An 18,554-nucleotide genomic window follows, 5' to 3' on the forward strand; every position below is an offset into this window, starting at 1 on the left:
CAAAGTGTCAATACAGTAGAACCTCGTTAATTCGAAATCCACGGGACATCAAAAATCAAATTTCGAATTAACGAATTCCCACGTAATTCGAATTTTTATTAAAAAAAAATAAAAAATACGCCGAAAATCGATTTTCTCGGCCGCCTCTTCAAATCCGGGTGGTATTTTAGTTGTAAATTCGTATTAATACCAATTATTTCTTTATTTTCGCGGCCGATTACCGTAGCGGCGGGCCCTTTAAATTCAGATATTCGCAATAAATTCGTAAAAATGCTATATTTTTACGCGTAAATCGAGATTTCGGTCGCGGCCTACCCTTTAAATTGAGATATTCGTAAAAATGCGATATATTTCCGCGTAAATCGAGATTTCGCGGTAATTTTCCGTCGCAGCCGGCCCATTATTTCAAATATCTGAATTTAAATTCGTAAAAATACGATATATTTCCGCGTTAAACGAGAATGCGCGGCCGATTTCCGTCGCAGCCTACCCTTTAAATTAAGATATTTGATGTAAATTCGTAAAAATATGAAATATTTCCGCGTAAATCGAATTTTATCTGCAGTTTTTCGTCGCGGCCGGCCTTTTAAGTTCAGATATTTGAAGTAAATTCGTAAAAATATGTCATATTTCGGCGTGAGTCGAAATTTTTCGGCCGATTTCCGTCGCGCCGTATTTTTTAACTCGGATATTCGAATTAAAGTTAGTAAAAATACGATATATTTCCGCATAAATTGAAATTTCGCGTCCGATTTCCGTCGCGGCGGGCCCTTTAAAATTCAGATATTCGAAATAAATTCGTAAAAATACGATATATTTACGCGTAAATCGAGATTTCGCGGCCGATTTCCGTCGCAGTGGGCCATTTAAATTCAAATATTCGAAATAAATTCGTAAATATACGATACATTTACGCGTAAATCGAAATTTCGCGGCCGAGTTTCGTCGCGGCCGACCCTTTAAATACAGATATTTGGTATAAACTCGTAAAACTACGACATATATCCGCGTAAAACGTATTTTCTCGGCCCTTCAAACTCGGATATTCGAAGTAAATTTGAAAAAATACAACATTCCAGTATAAATTCAGATTTACATTCAGATTTACAAAATAATAATACTAATTAGGACGATGTATAACCACGTAAAAATACGTAATTGTAAAAAGCATTCACTTTGTGGCTCATCATAATTTATAATAAAAACACATAAATTTGTTTTTGACCAGGTAAGTTTTTAGATTCTCACGGCCAAAAGCATTTTTGTTGATTGTTTTTGGGGTGTTATGCCGTGTTGCGCTAACTCCTTCTTTAGCCGACGTTTCGGACAGCGTTGCAGTGTCCATCATCAGGGCAGATCCGGTAGATCCGAAGATGTGGACATCTGCCCTGATGATGGACACTGCAACGCTGTCCGAAACGTCGGCTAAAGAAGGAGTTAGCGCAACACGGCATAACACCCCAAAAACAAACAACAAAAATTGTTTTTGACCACTATAAAAATACATTTTTCGGCGTTTTACCGCCACGGCTGACTTAGATTCAGATTTACGAAATATTATGATTTATTTTCGCAAAAATCAAATTTTTTCGAATTTACGAACAAATTTTCGTGCGCGGACAAAAATAACGAATTAACGAATTTCGAATTAAAAAAAATTTTGTATGAAAAAATTTTTCTGCGGAAATTTTTTTGGCGAAAATTTCGAATTACGCGTTTTTTCGAATTATCGGGGTTCTACTGTACTTAATTTTGTTTATTTTTGTCTGGTCTTTTCATTTGTACACAAATTGTCTTCAGGCGAAATATCATTCAATTTGTAATAAGTGTATTTTGTTTTGAATAGATCATTGTGGTGCAAGGAAATAATAAATGCTTTAGATGACGGAATTCCCTTTATTTAAGTATCTGTTCTAATTTTCTGGCGTAGATTTTTTTATTTTTTCTAGTGAATACCTCACAAGAGTCCCAACTGCTCCCGTCTGGAGCCAGTGAGACTATGGCATCCCCAATTGGGGGATGTTGTGAGGCTGAAGGTAAGTGGGGAAGGGAAAGAGGAAGGTGGGGAAGTACCTGGCTATTCAGATCTAGTCACTAAACACGGCTAAAGCCATTTGGAGCAACGTTTCAATTCTGAATGTTGGTCTTACACCAGGGCGATACTGGTAGTATCTTCCACTCTGGAACGTGCCGCAAATATACTATATATTATTTTAATTAATTAATTGTGAAATAACACAAATTAATCAAATAAAATTTATTTGCGCACGCCGGGTTCGAACCCGCGACCTTCGGAATGGCAGTCCAATGCGTTACCACTGGACTATGCCGGCCGTCAATAGAAAATCGAGTTTCAAAAATAAAATTTTGAACGACATGTCCTTATACCAAATAAAACATATCAGGGAAAAATATAGAAACTGCCCTGGAAAACCTGGAATTATCAGGGAATTTTGAAATCCGTTTTTTGTGGCCACCCTGTTTTATCAAAATATTAAGGACATTGTAAAAACTTGAGATCTTGTTATCTCATAATGACTTTGGCTCTGTACGTCAGATATACATCCCTTTGTTAATCTTAATTACGCTTCTCTTTCGCAATCTCCACATTTTTCACACAATCTTACATGGTTTTTGCACGCATACCCTTCGGGTCTCATTTGGAAATACAAATCTAGTCACTAAACATCAGTGGCAGTCTTTTAATGCAGTGTACTCCCATTAAAAAAAAAAAGAAAGACGAACTTGTAATTTTTTTTTATTTTTTTTTTTTTTATGTGACACCTCACAAGAGTGTCCCTGCCTGTGCAGTGCACAGACAGGGGAACTATGTCACCACCCGGTTGGGCGGCGTTGTGAGCCAACGTCAACCGTGAACGAGTGTTCAGTTCGTGTCCGTCAAGTTTCGCGCACGTGCACCGGTGCATCAGGAATCAATGCTGCTAGCTCCTTGGAGCAGGCTCCATTGAAATACCTGTAGAACAGACACAGCATGCCTACATTGCGTCTATGCATCAGAGAAGGCAATCGGTCTGTTAACAACGGATTGTCAATCAGACGGATCGCTCTCCTTTGTAATATAATTTTTCCACACTTTAAACAGCTCTTTATTCAAATTCAGTGCTATCAACAATTATGGAGTTTTCTGTTCTAAGATATAGTTCATATAATACAGGCTTGTGGTGTTTCTGCGGTAAATCGTGCAAGCATGCAAACCTTTTCGAATCTGTTAGCTACTTTTGTCGGCTACTATAAGGTTTTGTTACGCCAAATTTGTTCAGAGTAGTATTTTTTCTTTGATTGTCGTGTTTTAAGTTGATATTGTGTTATATTAAAATAAGTTAATTAACAGTTTCTTGCGTAAATTGTGATTACTCGCTAGACACACGTGCTTCAATGAATCGCTAAATTATATCTTCTTTCTAGGTTGCTAATTTCTGGTTCACTGATGTGAGGAAATTTTTTTAGATGTAGGGAAAAATAATATACACGTAATTATGGAAAAAGACCAACATAGATTTATAGATTATAATTTTTTTTTTCTCTTTTAATCTTCGATTAATCTCCCAATTCGATAGGCCACCAACCGTCACTGCAAAACACTACTAAAGCCAAATATAGCCATAAATAGACAACCCCATCAGGGGAAAGGGGAACAAACCAAGTGACCGTATCCCTTTCTGTGATTAGTCAATAAAAGACTCGCATTGTAATATGTATCACTATTTAGTCTTTGAAAATAAAACCTGCTTACGAATTACTAGTCCTTTTTACAATGGCACGATAATTGCTGGCTGCGTAAAAAGCTTAACCAAAAATCGGGTACACAAAAGTTGGGGCTTGTTTCCAAAATCGAATATTTTGTTACACTATTTAGTTAGACACTTTTACAAATGTGTTATAATTTACTCTCTCCACATTCAGACGCTGCTAAGAAAAGTCGCACAGTTAATTGCGCTGCAAACCGTTGCATTACTTTAGCGAACTTTGCTTTTCTGCCAAGGATTTGGTTACTTCAATGTGCGCTCTACGACAGTCAACGACGGTGATTTTGTAGTTTATTCAAAGCATCTGGTGATAATCTGGCTTGTAAATAGCACAGACCATCGGGGAATATTTTAAATCCCTATGAAAAAAATGGATTGATCAATGAATTCACTCTGCAGGAGAAGACAACTCATAAACCAGCCACCAAAATACATATAAACAGAAAGACTCACCAGAAAATAGCACTTGCAATTGAGTTCTTCTCCTTGGTCTTCAAATTCGGCGGCAGACGGCAAATCAGCACAAAAATATTTTTGAATTCGCACTATGAGATTATAAGATGTCAAACAGCTCTCAAGAGAGTAGAATTATTAATAATGATGAATTAGCACATTTGTAATTCAACGTACTGCACATTATTGTGACAAAAATATATATTTAAATCATTTTTGTCTTAAATAGACCTCTTTTGACAAATGACACAATCCGGGATGAATCCAACTGATCAATGCAAAGGTGACTGTAATTCGTTTATCACTCACCTGCAGAGCAAAATCTATTCAAAACTGACCAGAGATGTCTCTTTCGTCCAAAATATATATTAAAAATTAATTTTTTCATATATGTTTATATTTTAAAAATTAATTCACATTAATTTTAAATCGACTGCTTCTCCAGCATCCTTGAACCCTCGGTGTCAAAAATATGGTCACTTCATCAAAATTATACCCGGTATTTATTTTAGGGCAGGCCTATTAATTTAGATGTCTATGACTAAAGCCATTTCAAGAGATTTCAATTCTTAATGGTTTTTCTTCACCTGAGCGATGCTGGAAGCATCTAGCACTCTGATTTAACATTAATATTTTTCTTTTGACAGTCGCGAGGCAGGCATGTCTGACTTTGAGATAATGCTGCTCCGTAAGAAACAGGAGCGCACGAGTAGAAAGAAGAGGAGAGATATAGACATCATCAATGATAATGATGACCTCATCGCACAGTTGCTGCAGAACATGAAAACAGCCGCGGAGGTAAGTTATGTTAATCTGTTTATCAATGTCCCTCACTAGAGATGAGAACCAGTTTTTGAGTTAGATTATTGAACTTAACTAAAAGCATCCTACTCTGGAGCCCCAAACTATCTGAAAAAAAAAACCCTTGACTCTGTGCAGAAACGGGCGGTCTGTTTGATAGATTCACCTGTCTTAACAAGCGGATTGCAATCTTTAGCATAGGTGTCCGGTAAGTATGCGTCCTTGTTCTACCAGTATTACAAGTTAAGATGATCCGAGGAACTAGTGTCATTGATGCCTTCAGCTCTGGTGCATAAACGGGAAACATGCCAAACGTGCGCACAACATTTGTACACTGTTGACATTTGTCACATGAGAACGGGTCGCTTCTACAACACGTTCTTGTTTCCTCCCTCCTACAACATGGATCTCTTCAAGGCACATGTTCACTCCTTCCTCATCTCACAAGAGCGTCCCTATCTGCACAAGTGTAAAGACAGGGGAACTACATCGCCACCCAGCTGGGCAGTGTTAAAATAGAAGCTATGGAAATGGATTTATTATTGCCGATTTTGAAGAGGCCTGAATTGTACGTATGAAGGAGGAAAACATATGCCGGTAATAATATGCGAGCATATGTTATATCATATACGAGCCGACTTACACAAAAACGCATTGAAGAAACGACCCTTTCTCATAAAGACAACATCAAATATGAACGGGTGTTCCGCTCTTGTTCATCGAGTTTCGCGTGTACCGGTGCGTAGGGGATTAATGCTGCTAGCGCCTTCAAGCAGACTCTATTGAATTGCCTATAGAACAAACTCAGGGTGTCCACACTGCTTCTGTGTATTAGATATAGCAATCGGTCAGTTAACAACGGTTTGTCCTCGTTTGCAAGGAATTTTATCAGGTATTTCCAGGTAAATTTAATTTTTGGACGAACTTGAGATTTGTACAATTTGCACAGAAGCACAGTGCAGCCAGTGGCACTATGGCATCCAAAGTAGGCTGTAGTTCGGATGTCAATTATTGTATATTGAATATGACCATTTTATTACCAGCAATGTGAATTTGCGCGACAAGTTGTTTGCAACGTGAATTCACAACATCAGCATTGGGTACTTGCGTATTCCTGTGGAAGAACAACCTATATCTGCAGTATTGACTCTTCTGCACACCTCTGAATTGAACTAATTGATTCTTCTTCTTTCGTATGGTGTGGGGTCAGAGGGGAACATCGAGGTCTGCAAGTTAGTCGCCGGGGAACGAATGAAGCGGGCATTCATTGACCACATGTTTGGTGGTCTGTACCCCACCGCAATTAGATCGAGCTGACTCTTTAAGTCCCCACCTATGCATACCCCATGTGGGAACAGCAACTATGGAAGCACCTTATTCTATTGATGGCGGACCAGAGTTAACGAGATGGTGAGAACCCAGGCTGTCTCTCAGTGGGGTCGTGTAAAAGATGGGCATTTCCCACGTTGGCCGATTGCCACTCAAGTTTCCACCAACTTCTGGAGTGAGAGGTAATCGGAAGAGCCTCTCTCCTTCCAACCAGAAAGGTTTTCAGCAATTCAAGTGGCATGCAGGGTGAGAGACGACATTATCGTGCAAAGGTACAGCGCTTTATTGTCCCTGAATATTGAGGGAACATCTTGGTTGAATGATGATTCATTCATTACTGATCAATACATATTTTCTATTTCTAGGACGATCGAGAGCTGATTAAACAGAACCAGCCCGCTGTCAAGAAGATCTCCATGCTGAAGCGAGCCATGTCCCAGCTCATCAAGAAGGACCTCCAGTTGGCTTTCCTGGAACACAACGTCCTGAATGTGCTGTGTGACTGGCTGGCACCCATGCCCAATAGGGCCCTTCCCTGTCTGTCCATCCGCGAGGGCATACTCAAGCTGCTGCAAGATGTGAGGCAATCTGTATTACTACCATGCCAACCGCCAGTATGAATGAAAGATGATGAATGACCAAGTGAGCATGTTTAAGGTGCTGAGGAGTACAAAATTGATATATTTTATGACAGAGTAAAAAATGATTTAGGGTGATTTTTTTTCTGCTGATATCATAGACATCCAACTTGATACACCAGCCCATCACGGAAAGGGGTACCAACCGAGTTGTGCGGAGCGAGGAGGAGGCGTGACCGTCTTTCTGCGATTTGTCAATAAAATTATCTGACAGTATACAAGCAACTCGCATTGTAATATGTAACCATTTACTCCTCGAAAATCTGCTTACGAATTACTAGTCCTTTTTACAATGTTGTGCAAATTGCTGGCCGTGTAAAAAACTTGACTATCAGACTCCAGCTGCTTTGCAGATGATACAAAATTCTTTGCCAACCCACACACTCATCACAACCAACTGCAAAACGATTTAAACGAAATATATCAATGGACAAATGATTGGCTTCTAAAACTCAATGTCGAAAAATGCACTGTCCTACATGTTGGAAAAACTAACCCTACACTTGCCTACAAACTTAATGGAACACCTCTAAAAGCAGTGACATTACAACAAGACTTAGGAGTTACCATATCACAAGACTTGAAATGGGAACCACACATCGCTGGAATTGTGAAAAGAGCAAATTCACTAGGATATCTAATCAGGAAAACCTTCCTTGACATAAAACATATGTGCGACCTCTCCTGGAATATGCTTTCCAAATATGGAGTCCTTACTTCGCAAAGGATATAAATCTGTTAGAGAGAGTACAGAGACAAAATACCAAGAGCTCTGAAAGATCTACGATACGAAGATAGACTCGAGGAACTAAGATTACCAACCTTACAAGAAAGAAGAGAAAGGTGTGACTTGATCGAGACTTTCAAAATTTTATCTGGACATTACAGTTGCCCTAGCATCCAAGAAATCTTCACTACTAATAAAAATATAAATCTCCGTGGACACTCAAAAAAAATTACCAAAACGCCTTTTGCATCTAACCCTAGAAAACACTTCCTTGCAAATAGAGTAGTGGATGCTTGGAACAAACTCCCACAACATGTCATCGATGCAACAAATATAAATCAATTCAAAGCTCTATTGGATTCACATTTGGAGAGAAGAAAGGACTTAGTTCAAACTTAAAACAACTCAATTACTGTCAAACTTGTTGTGAAATCAGATATGAGCGCATCAGCAGAATGCTGCCTGCTCATTATATAATAATAATACCAAATCGGGGAAACAAAGGTTCGGGCTTGTTTCCATAATCGAATATTTTGTTACACTATTTAGTTATACACTTTTACACAACCCGATTTGTAGATGGTTCGGTTAAAAACGAACATTCAGTAAAAGTACCACAGTGGACTGTGCTGCAAACTGGTACCTTACTTTAGCGAACTTTACTTTTCCTTGCAGGGTCTGGTTATTTCAATGTGTGCTCTTCGGCGGTCAACATACGACTGATGTTGTAATTTATTCAAAGCACTCGAACCATCCTGGTGCTAAAAAGATGGTCACGTGGTTTGCCTCCAACTCGTGATACCCAGATTTTTCTTTAGGGCACGTCTATCTTTTATGACGTCAATGGTTGGATGTGAATTATTTTGTTTAGTTGTATTGATTATTTTCTCATTTCCAGTTTCCCACGATTGACAAATCCTACCTCAAACAATCGGGCATCGGCAAGGCAGTTATGTATCTCTACAAACATCCCAAGGAGACAAAGCAAAACAGGGAAAGGGCCGGAAGACTCATATCCGAATGGGCCCGACCCATTTTCAACCTGAGCGCGGATTACAAAGGTATCTAACATATCTCTTACACTTTTAACACCATTTTCATCTGTACTTTCGAATTACACAATGCCAGTGCTCACTTGCTGCTTCAGACAAACATATTTCCTGTGTTATATGTGTAGCGCCACTACGCCAAGCGTCAAGGTACCACGCCGTCATAGAAACATTCCGGAAAGTTCGGCCGTTGTCTAGGTTTGTTTTGCAATATCTGCCATAGCAACTAGAATGTTTCTAGAAGGTTCTACACCTTATAAAAGCGACAGCGGGAAGGAACTCGACAGTCAGTCACGAATTAGCAGTCCCCGAGTCATCAATCAGCAATCCACTGCTACACGGACCTACCACATCTACGCTCGGCTCTGCACGGATTATCATGGACTTTTCGAGGAAATAATGTTGCACGTAGGAGACAGCTCAAGAGGTCTATGGGACGGAAGTGTTTAGAGAAGTTATGTCAATAGTAATAACAATTTAACCTTTACTTTCAGCCATGTCTCGTGAGGAACGTCTGGAGAGAGATTTGGCTCAGATGTCAGCCACCAAGAAACGGTCCAGGGAAGATTCTGATGAAGAAAGGGCCACTAGCAGTAAGAAGAACAATATGCACATTGGGGCCAAGGAAGATGAAATGTAAGTTTTTATTTATTTTTTATTGCCGCACAAGATTCTCAACTGCCTTAAGTCATTGGGTTCAAGAAATCCCAAGTTATTGGGGTAATTTAAGATTGAAGAAAGGAGGTAGATAAGGAAGTATCTGACCTGGTCTCTGGTCTCTCACCAAAACGAAGGGAAGAATCCTCTGGTTCCTCAGCCTTCTGGACAATTTGCAATCCATGAATTTTCTATGGAAATAGACGATTTAGAAACACTTTACCCGCGCAAAGCAATAAATTTTACATTTTGTAAGACGATGTGCACGTCGGCATGGCAATGTAACATCGCATATGTTGCGTATGTGAGACCATTGTGTCGATACCTTAATATTTTAAGCATACACAGTGTCTTGAAACTAAAGTACAAGGGGCAAACCGGTGAATATTCGACACATTTTAAAATTACTAAATAGCTTTTTTAAATTTCAACTTGAGACTCCATTTTTTTATTTATTTATAAAATACATATTGTTTTTAAATATAAATTTACAAGGCATTGATACAATTAATCACTATACTAAGCAACTGCCTGTTTCGTGGTGACCAATACATTAAATTTATTTTGAATAAAAGGCCAACAAAGTCGAGCAGATGAGTGTGTAATAATTAGATAGAATTGAAAAAAAAGCACAAATCAAAAAAGTTATACGTACAATGTAGATTCACCAGTTTTGTGCTGGTACTACAAGTTTCCAAACACCTTATAATAAAACATAATTATAAAAACAAACATTGCTTTATTTAATGTTAATAATATAAAATGATTTTTAATTACCACATTTATAATAATGCTCTTGAATCATTAACACATATGTACATATTAAATACTTCACATTAAAGGCATCACTTTTCAATCAAATCTTTCTTTTGTTAACCACATAATGAAAATCACTAACAAGGGCTTACAAATGTTGGGATTTATAACTAGGTTAGCTAGAGATTTCAATCTCCAACAAGGGCTTACAAATGTTGGGATTTATAACTAGGTTAACTAGAGATTTCAATCTCCAACAAGGGCTTACAAATGTTGGGATTTATAACTAGGTTAGCTAGAGATTTCAATCTCCAACAAGGGCTTACAAATGTTGGGATTATAACTAGGTTAACTAGAGATTTCAATCTCCAACAAGGGCTTACAAATGTTGGGATTTATAACTAGGTTAACTAGAGATTTCAATCTCCAACAAGGGCTTACAAATGTTGGGATTTATAACTAGGTTAACTAGAGATTTCAATCTCCGACAAGGGCTTACAAATGTTGGGATTTATAACTAGGTTAACTAGAAATTTCAATCTCCAACAAGGGCTTACAAATATTGGGATTTATAACTAGGTTAACTAGAGATTTCAATCTCCGACAAGGGCTTACAAATGTTGGGATTTATAACTAGGTTAACTAGAGATTTCAATCTCCAACAAGGGCTTACAAATGTTGGCATTTATAACTAGGTTAACTAGAGATTTCAATCTCCAACAAGGGCTTACAAATGTTGGGATTTATAACTAGGCTAACTAGAGATTTCAATCTCCAACAAGGGCTTACAAATGTTGGGATTTATAACTAGGTTAACTAGAGTTTTCAATCTCCGACAAGGGCTTACAAATGTTGGGATTTATAACTAGGTTAACTAGAAATTTCAATCTCCAACAAGGGCTTACAAATGTTGGCATTTATAACTAGGTTAACTAGAGATTTCAATCTCCAACAAGGGCTTACAAATGTTGGGATTTATAACTAGGCTAACTAGAGATTTCAATCTCCAACAAGGGCTTACAAATGTTGGGATTTATAACTAGGTTAACTAGAGATTTCAATCTCCGACAAGGGCTTCCAAATGTTGGGATTTATAACTAGGTTAACTAGAAATTTCAATCTCCAACAAGGGCTTACAAATGTTGGGATTTATAACTAGGTTAGGTTAGGTTAGGTTAGGCTAGGCTAACTAGAGATTTCAATCTCCAACAAGGGCTTACAAATGTTGGGATTTATAACTAGGCTAACTAGAGATTTCAATCTCCAACAAGGGCTTACAAATGTTGGGATTTATAACTAGGTTAACTAGAGATTTCAATCTACAACAAGGGCTTACAAATGTTGGGATTTATAACTAGGCTAACTAGAGATTTCAATCTCCAACAAGGGCTTACAAATGTTGGCATTTATAACTAGGTTAACTAGAGATTTCAATCTCCAACAAGGGCTTACAAATGTTGGGATTTATAACTAGGTTAACTAGAGATTTCAATCTCCAACAAGGGCTTACAAATGTTGGGATTTATAACTAGGTTAACTAGAGATTTCAATCTCCAACAAGGGCTTACAAATGTTGGGATTTATAACTAGGTTAACTAGAGATTTCAATCTCCAACAAGGGCTTACAAATGTTGGGATTTATAACTAGGCTAACTAGAGATTTCAATCTCCAACAAGGGCTTACAAATGTTGGCATTTATAACTAGGTTAACTATAGATTTCAATCTCCAACAAGGGCTTACAAATGTTGGGATTTATAACTAGGTTAACTAGAGATTTCAATCTCCGACAAGGGCTTACAAATGTTGGGATTTATAACTAGGTTAACTAGAGATTTCAATCTCCGACAAGGGCTTACAAATGTTGGGATTTATAACTAGGTTAACTAGAAATTTCAACAATATTAAGTGTATTAAACTGTTTTATGTTGCCTTTGTTAAAAGTCAACTTGAATACAATTCTTTTGTCTGGAACCCACATTACAATAGTCATGTACAATGACTATTGTAATGTGGGTTGGGTAATGTATTGAAAAAATACTAAATAAATTCTTACGTTTTCAATGTTTTAAGATGGGCATTCCAGCCATTTTGTTGAACTTACAACACTCTGCTGTGATTAAATTATCAGACAGAGGGACTTGGTACATATAATTTTAAATTATGCATTTGCTAGTCATTATTGTATTTTACCTAATTTTAAAAGCCCCTAAAAAGGAAGTTAATAAATAAATTAATTAATTAATCATCTGTGCAAATTTCAGAACGCCGCTGAAGCCAGGAGAAAAAGGGTGGGTTGCTAGAGCTAGGGTTCCCGTACCATCCAGTAAAGATTATGTAGTGAGGCCCAAATCCACTTGTGAAGTTGAAATGTCAAAGGTAAGCCTTACTTTTATATATGTATTTTATTCTTTAACGAGCGCGCGACCTGTGAAAAATCACATGATAGTCTGAATTCTTAAAAATTAATGCCCTCGTGATAAATCATTGTATTTTAATCGTTGAAGATAATATTGAAAACTCTCAAATGAAAAATGTGAAACAGAAAAGATTGCTTCTGGGAATTGAACCCAAGTGCTCCTCAGCCTTACCGGGACCTTGTTACATATATTCAAGTTCGACGGTTTAGCTCGATCGAACATGTTGACTTGGAAGCATGTTTCGTCGTTTCATCCACACGCACAAGCAGCTGTGAGATGGTACACGTTGAGACATGTTCGATAAAGCGCAAAACTATCAAGCATAAACGAACGTTGGTTCTTGGCTCTATATGCGACCGAATCTTTTTCCGATTTTCGGTTTCACATTTTTCGTTTGAGAGTTGATAACACCTCAGACCTCTGGCATATTCTATCAGAAAGTCAGGAGTTTTTCCAAATAAATAGAATATTTTTGAACATATCTGAAAAATAAAATCTTATTTTGAAAGGTGATGAAATGGCGCTTTAAAATTTTATTTTTATAATTGCTTACGTTTTTTCATCTAAACACTGAATTAAAATTACTGATAGTGAAAACACACATTTTCTTGCACAAAAATATTAATAATAATAAACATTGTCACCTCATTTTTTTCGTTTCATATTTTTTAATGAATAAAAAATTTACAAAGTTTCATAAATTTTTCTCTAATTGCAGTCGGGAACTTTTGGTTTTTTAGAGTTGTACATTTTTATTCTTCTGTGGTTAACTTATAGATTTGAATATAAAGCTTGGTGTTTTCTCTTTCTAAAATCGTTTAGATTATATTTCTAACCATAAGAGTAAAGGAAAGACAACGAGTTCTATGAAACTGATATAAGCTGTTCCCAAAAGTGAACAAATTAGCCTGACGGTTTAATATTACAATTTGAGGTTTTAATCAATAAGTTATTTCACTATAAAAATAAAATTATATGTTATGTGGACATTTAATTTATTGATTTTTTTGTTATTATTATTCAGGTAACCAAGAAAAAGATGACTAGATATGAAAAACACGTGAAACGTTTCATCGATCAGAAAAGATTGAAGTCGTCTGGAAGGGCTGTAGAAATATCAATAGAAGGAAGAAAGATGGCACTATAAATAATTAATTTAAGGTTAATATATAAGTGTCCCCTAGCTCGTTTTAAATCTATGGATAATTCAAACAATAGTTTTAAATGGACACGTCATTCTCATCGGTATAGGATGCGCTAGATTGGACCTCACAGTAAAATAATTTTTTATACATATCTATTTAAAGAAGCAATATTTTACTATGAGAAAAATCAACTTAAGTCTGGTAAATAGTATTTGGAATAGACTGCTAGTCACCTCTATACAACTTTATGTAGATACTCTCAGTATCACCCTGGTGAAAGGTCCATTTAAAGTTAATTACAGGCGAAAGCTGGCGGCATTGATTTGTGCTTTTTTAAAAATATATACTGGTGGTCTAATGTAGCGTGTTCATAGATAATGGAAACGTGCAGACTGTCGCCTCGCTACGACCAAACTGCACAGATTATCAAAGCGGCTCTGCAACATAAGTGTTTGGTATGTAGGCAGAAACAAAGGCGGGGTGGCCAATGTGCGTAGACGATTGCAAAAATAGTATGGATGAAAGATTTTGTCGACAAGCCGGTGCAATACTAATATTGGATCATGGCTCGTCTCCTTTGTTACTATTGTCTATCAGTGTGTCCTATATCCATGAATTTGTCATTCGTAATCAATTTAAATAAAAAATATTATTTAAAAAATTTTGTAAATTATTTTACGGAAAGGTGTATGCTTGCGTAAGAAATTAAAAAAACTATGTCTTGCAACAGTCAGTGATATTTACTACTGTATTATTATATGCATTATTGAGTGTAGAAAATATATTCTTTTTTACTTTAGAAAAAATAAATAAATACTTTTTATTGGTTTTTTAAAAATTATTTTCAGTTGTATGATAATTATTTTTCTTTTAAATGATTTAAAAATCAATTTTGTTATTAAACGTTTGTATGCGGACTATTCGACAATTAGTTGTGTCCTGCAATTGATGTCTTGAAAACACAATTGATGTCTTGCAAACACTTCCAAATGAAAAATTCACAAGGGCACCTTGTATGGATATGTCACGCGTTTAATGTTATTTTTAAACAGTTTTAATTTGTATTGTAAAACATGATTTTTTTTTATTTTTTAACTGTAACATGAAAAATTATTAAATTAACTGAAATGTGATTGATTATTAAAGGAAATAATTTATTTTTTTTGTTTATCAAATACGTAATTATTCTTTCTTGAATGTGGAAGAAACGATATTATAATTTTTTAATGTATTTACTTTTAAATAAGTTTTAGTTGTCAGGAACAAATAATTGAATACAAGAAGTAAAAATTGGCACTAAGTGCCAAAAAAACAGGAGTTGAGATATAGGGGATTTAGAGAAGAAACCGACAATATTTCATGAAAACATCTGTTTATTTCCGTACAATATTTCACCTTTTTTTACGACGATAGAACAAGCTGCCGCACCGCCATTGTCAGCCAAATAATAGTTGAAACTAATGGTATATGGTGCCTATTTTAAAAGAAAACATGCTTGCTCTTGGGACAGAGCCATCTTTCGGCGTGGGTAGATGTTGCAATAATTTATGATGGCACCTGGGAATTTATTTAGGTTATCGGCGATGGCACAAAGAACATTTATGTACATTATGGCACTTAGTGCCTCTTTTTATTTAGTGTATTCAATTAATGTTACACTGAATTGTGTGTAATGCGTTAAATGAAAAAGACTCTATTTGATTCCATAGTCAAAACATGCAGCTTAGAATTTAAAAATTACAATAAATTTATGAAAATTCTCCAATCTTTATACAAATGTATGTACATACTTCCTTTTAATGTGTACAATGACACCGTCTACAGTTGTAAAAGAGTCCTAGGCGTTATCTACAGAAAACATGTGTCGTTTAACAATAAAATATAATATACCATAGCTAATTGCAGAATTTTTAAGATTTTTTTTTGATTATTTTGGCGTAAATTTTTTGAGTAAAATTATGTCTTTCATAGATGGCGCTAATTTAATTATTTTAATTTAACTAAAAAAGCATCACGCTGTTTCCGCAGGGGTAGGCAGAAAGGATAGACTGCCACACATCTCTGTTTTGGCACTCCTTGCTTAATTCACATTCATACATACTCTTCTGTCATTCTGACTCTTGACATGACCCGATTCGAGTATTTGACTTGATCGTGCCATGTCTTCTTCCTCAGGCATCCCCGACTTCTAATTATAGTAATATTATTATGTGTGGACTTTAAAATAAGGATTCAGCGTTGTAAACTTTGTTACATAATAAGTTATCATGTAAATATTTTTCATAATAAAATAAGATCAAATCCAATTTTTACCTCTTTGTTTTGTTGCCCTGATGATGGAGACTGTAATCCTGTCCGAAACGTTGGCTAAAGAAGGAGGTAGCGCAACATGGCATAATACCCCAAAAATAAATCAGTATGCATAATAGTTTTGGCCGTCAAAATCTCAAATCATAATTCAATGGATGTTGGTACCACTACACTCCAACTCTGAACGTTCAGGCGATTGTGTAGAGGGGTGCTTCGTGCGTTGGAGTTTGAGTTGTTCCGGGATCGCTCCAGAAGTGGTAAACTACACCCGAGTCAAGGAGTTGGTCCAACTTGCACGAATCAACCTTCTACACATCAGTCTCCGCTCGGCAAAAAATCGAGACAGATATGCCACGTGCAGAGATGTGCAAAATGGGTACCCAAAACCATTTGAAATGCAAAATGGAAATGGGTCAAAACTTTTCTATTTGAAAATGCAAAATGGTTTTTAGAAAAGCATTTCAAATGCAAAATGCAAAATACCTATTTTCAAAATGCATTGAAAATGCAAAATGGTTTCTCATTCAAACAATTAAAATAATTATAGAATTTTTAAACAGTTTTGTCATTTAATAATGGACATCAATGTAGAACAAATATATGATGGTAAATAAATAAACAATTACATGATGGTAAATCAAAAAATGCCACGACTATGGATTATGAACCACAAAAAATATGCGCGGGACAAATGTTGTCAACTTAAAAACATAGAAACTGCTATCTAACATTTAATATTACAGCGTCATGGCTCCATGTTCAGTATTTTTTGTAATGGTATCACTCAATTGCCAGGGCTTCTACCAGGGAGCAACTTGACAAATGTAAATTATCTCTCATAGCGAGGTTGAGGACCAATTGATATTTGGGGCTTATGAAAAAAAGATGAGTGGAGATAGTAGGAAGAATGTTGCAAAAAAGCATTTAAAATGGAAAATGCATTGAGAAAAGCATTTAAAATTCAAAATGGTTTTTAGAAAAGCATCTAAAATGGAAAATACCCATTTTGCATTTCCATTTGAAATGGATTTATTTGAAATAAAGTACATCTCTGGCCACGTGCCGTTAGGTTCCACGATAACTCGAAAAATGACAATTCAACACACCTATAACAAAGGTAGGTTGGTAAATACCTGGCTGTTTAGATTCTGAACAGTCTTTGGACTCTCTGGTCTGGTCTTTCGCCAGATCTTTTTAAACTAGATCTGAATAGCCAGGTACTTCCCCACCTTCCTCTTTCCCTTCCCCACTTACCTTCAGCCTCACAACATCCCCCAATTGGGGATGCCATAGTCTCACTGGCTCCAGACGGGAGCAGTTGGGACTCTTGTGAGGTATTCACTATAAAAAACTATAAAAAAAAACTAGTGTACCAAGAAATCTGTAACCACCGTGTCGGCGAATCCGTAGCGGTTTTCCTAGTAGCTCATCGCACTTGCCTGGATTTTACGGTATTTTGAACCATAAAAGATGCTCCTAGGACAAGGCTCTACTTTAAGGGTAAATGTAACGTAAGCTATAATCTACGCATTCATAGATGATGTTATAATAATGATTGGATTATTTTTATATCCCAATTTTCGTAAGAAAATCACCTCAAGGGCGCAAATTTAGTAAATGGTCATTTAATTATTTTGTGAAAATACACTTTCTACAAGTTATGCTTTTATACAGCGTTTTCCAATAAGAGGTGTTATTTTGAATAGCCCGCTATTTCCGTAGATGTTACTTTTGAAGCTGTCATTTTTTGACATTTGACAAGTAGAAACTACGCCATTAGTAAAAATGGAACGATACATGCTTCAACAACGCATTGAAATTATTAAAATTCACCTGAGTGAATCAAATGCAAATCATCTTGAGTGATGAGGCCCATTTCCACCTCGGTGGCTTCGTCAATAAGCAAAATTGTCGCATCTGGGACTCGGAAAACACAAGAGTTATTGTTGAAAAGCCTCTCTATCCTCAACGTGTGACTGTTTTGTGCGGTTTATGGTCCGGCGGAGTCATTGGACCTTACTTTTTCAAAAATGAGGCCGGAACAACAGTTACGGTGAATGGATCGCTATCGAGAGATGATTAATGATTTTTTTATGGCCGGAATTGGATGGTATTGATCTGGACAACGTTTACTTTCAACAAGACGGCGCTACGTGCCACACAAGCAACGAAACCATTGTTCTTTTACGATTGAATATCAAAATAACACCTCTCATTTGAAATCCCTTTATATACAACTTTTATATTTATTTATTTATTTTTTTTAATGATAAACTAATGTTTATAAGACAAGGTTTTTATGCATAGCACAAAGGATAATAAATTTTTATAAGCAATAATTAGTTGCCTGTAATATCAATACAAATTGAAAATATCTCCCGAGTAAAAATAAATGCCGCCGACGGGAAATAATAAGCAGTGATTGTTGATTGAGGTACTAGTACATATTGAATTATTTGGCGGGTTGGAAATAAGCCGACGTGGCTCAGTGGTCCAGAGCGTC

The 18,554-nt window shown here is 36.4% G+C and overlaps 1 protein-coding gene across 2 annotated transcripts in view; it reads left to right on the top strand.

Annotated features, from left to right (window-relative positions):
- Nucleotides 1–14,688, top strand: part of LOC149409658 (uncharacterized) — a 30,962-nt gene extending 16,274 nt beyond the window's left edge. For both annotated transcript variants that reach the window (XM_089649657.1, XM_089649656.1), the window contains 6 exons: nucleotides 4,868–5,018; nucleotides 6,716–6,928; nucleotides 8,614–8,776; nucleotides 9,259–9,400; nucleotides 12,441–12,555; nucleotides 13,621–14,688. In XM_089649657.1, coding sequence (XP_089505783.1) covers nucleotides 4,868–5,018; nucleotides 6,716–6,928; nucleotides 8,614–8,776; nucleotides 9,259–9,400; nucleotides 12,441–12,555; nucleotides 13,621–13,743 — 907 coding nt within the window. In that variant the 3' untranslated portion in view covers nucleotides 13,744–14,688. The remainder of the gene's footprint in view (nucleotides 1–4,867; nucleotides 5,019–6,715; nucleotides 6,929–8,613; nucleotides 8,777–9,258; nucleotides 9,401–12,440; nucleotides 12,556–13,620) is intronic.
- Nucleotides 14,689–18,554: the final 3,866 nt, after the last annotated feature.

Source organism: Hesperophylax consimilis, chromosome 30, assembly GCF_061612785.1.
Source record: "Hesperophylax consimilis isolate HC1 chromosome 30, BYU_Hcon_1.0, whole genome shotgun sequence".
Classification (NCBI taxonomy): Eukaryota; Metazoa; Arthropoda; class Insecta; order Trichoptera; family Limnephilidae; genus Hesperophylax; species Hesperophylax consimilis.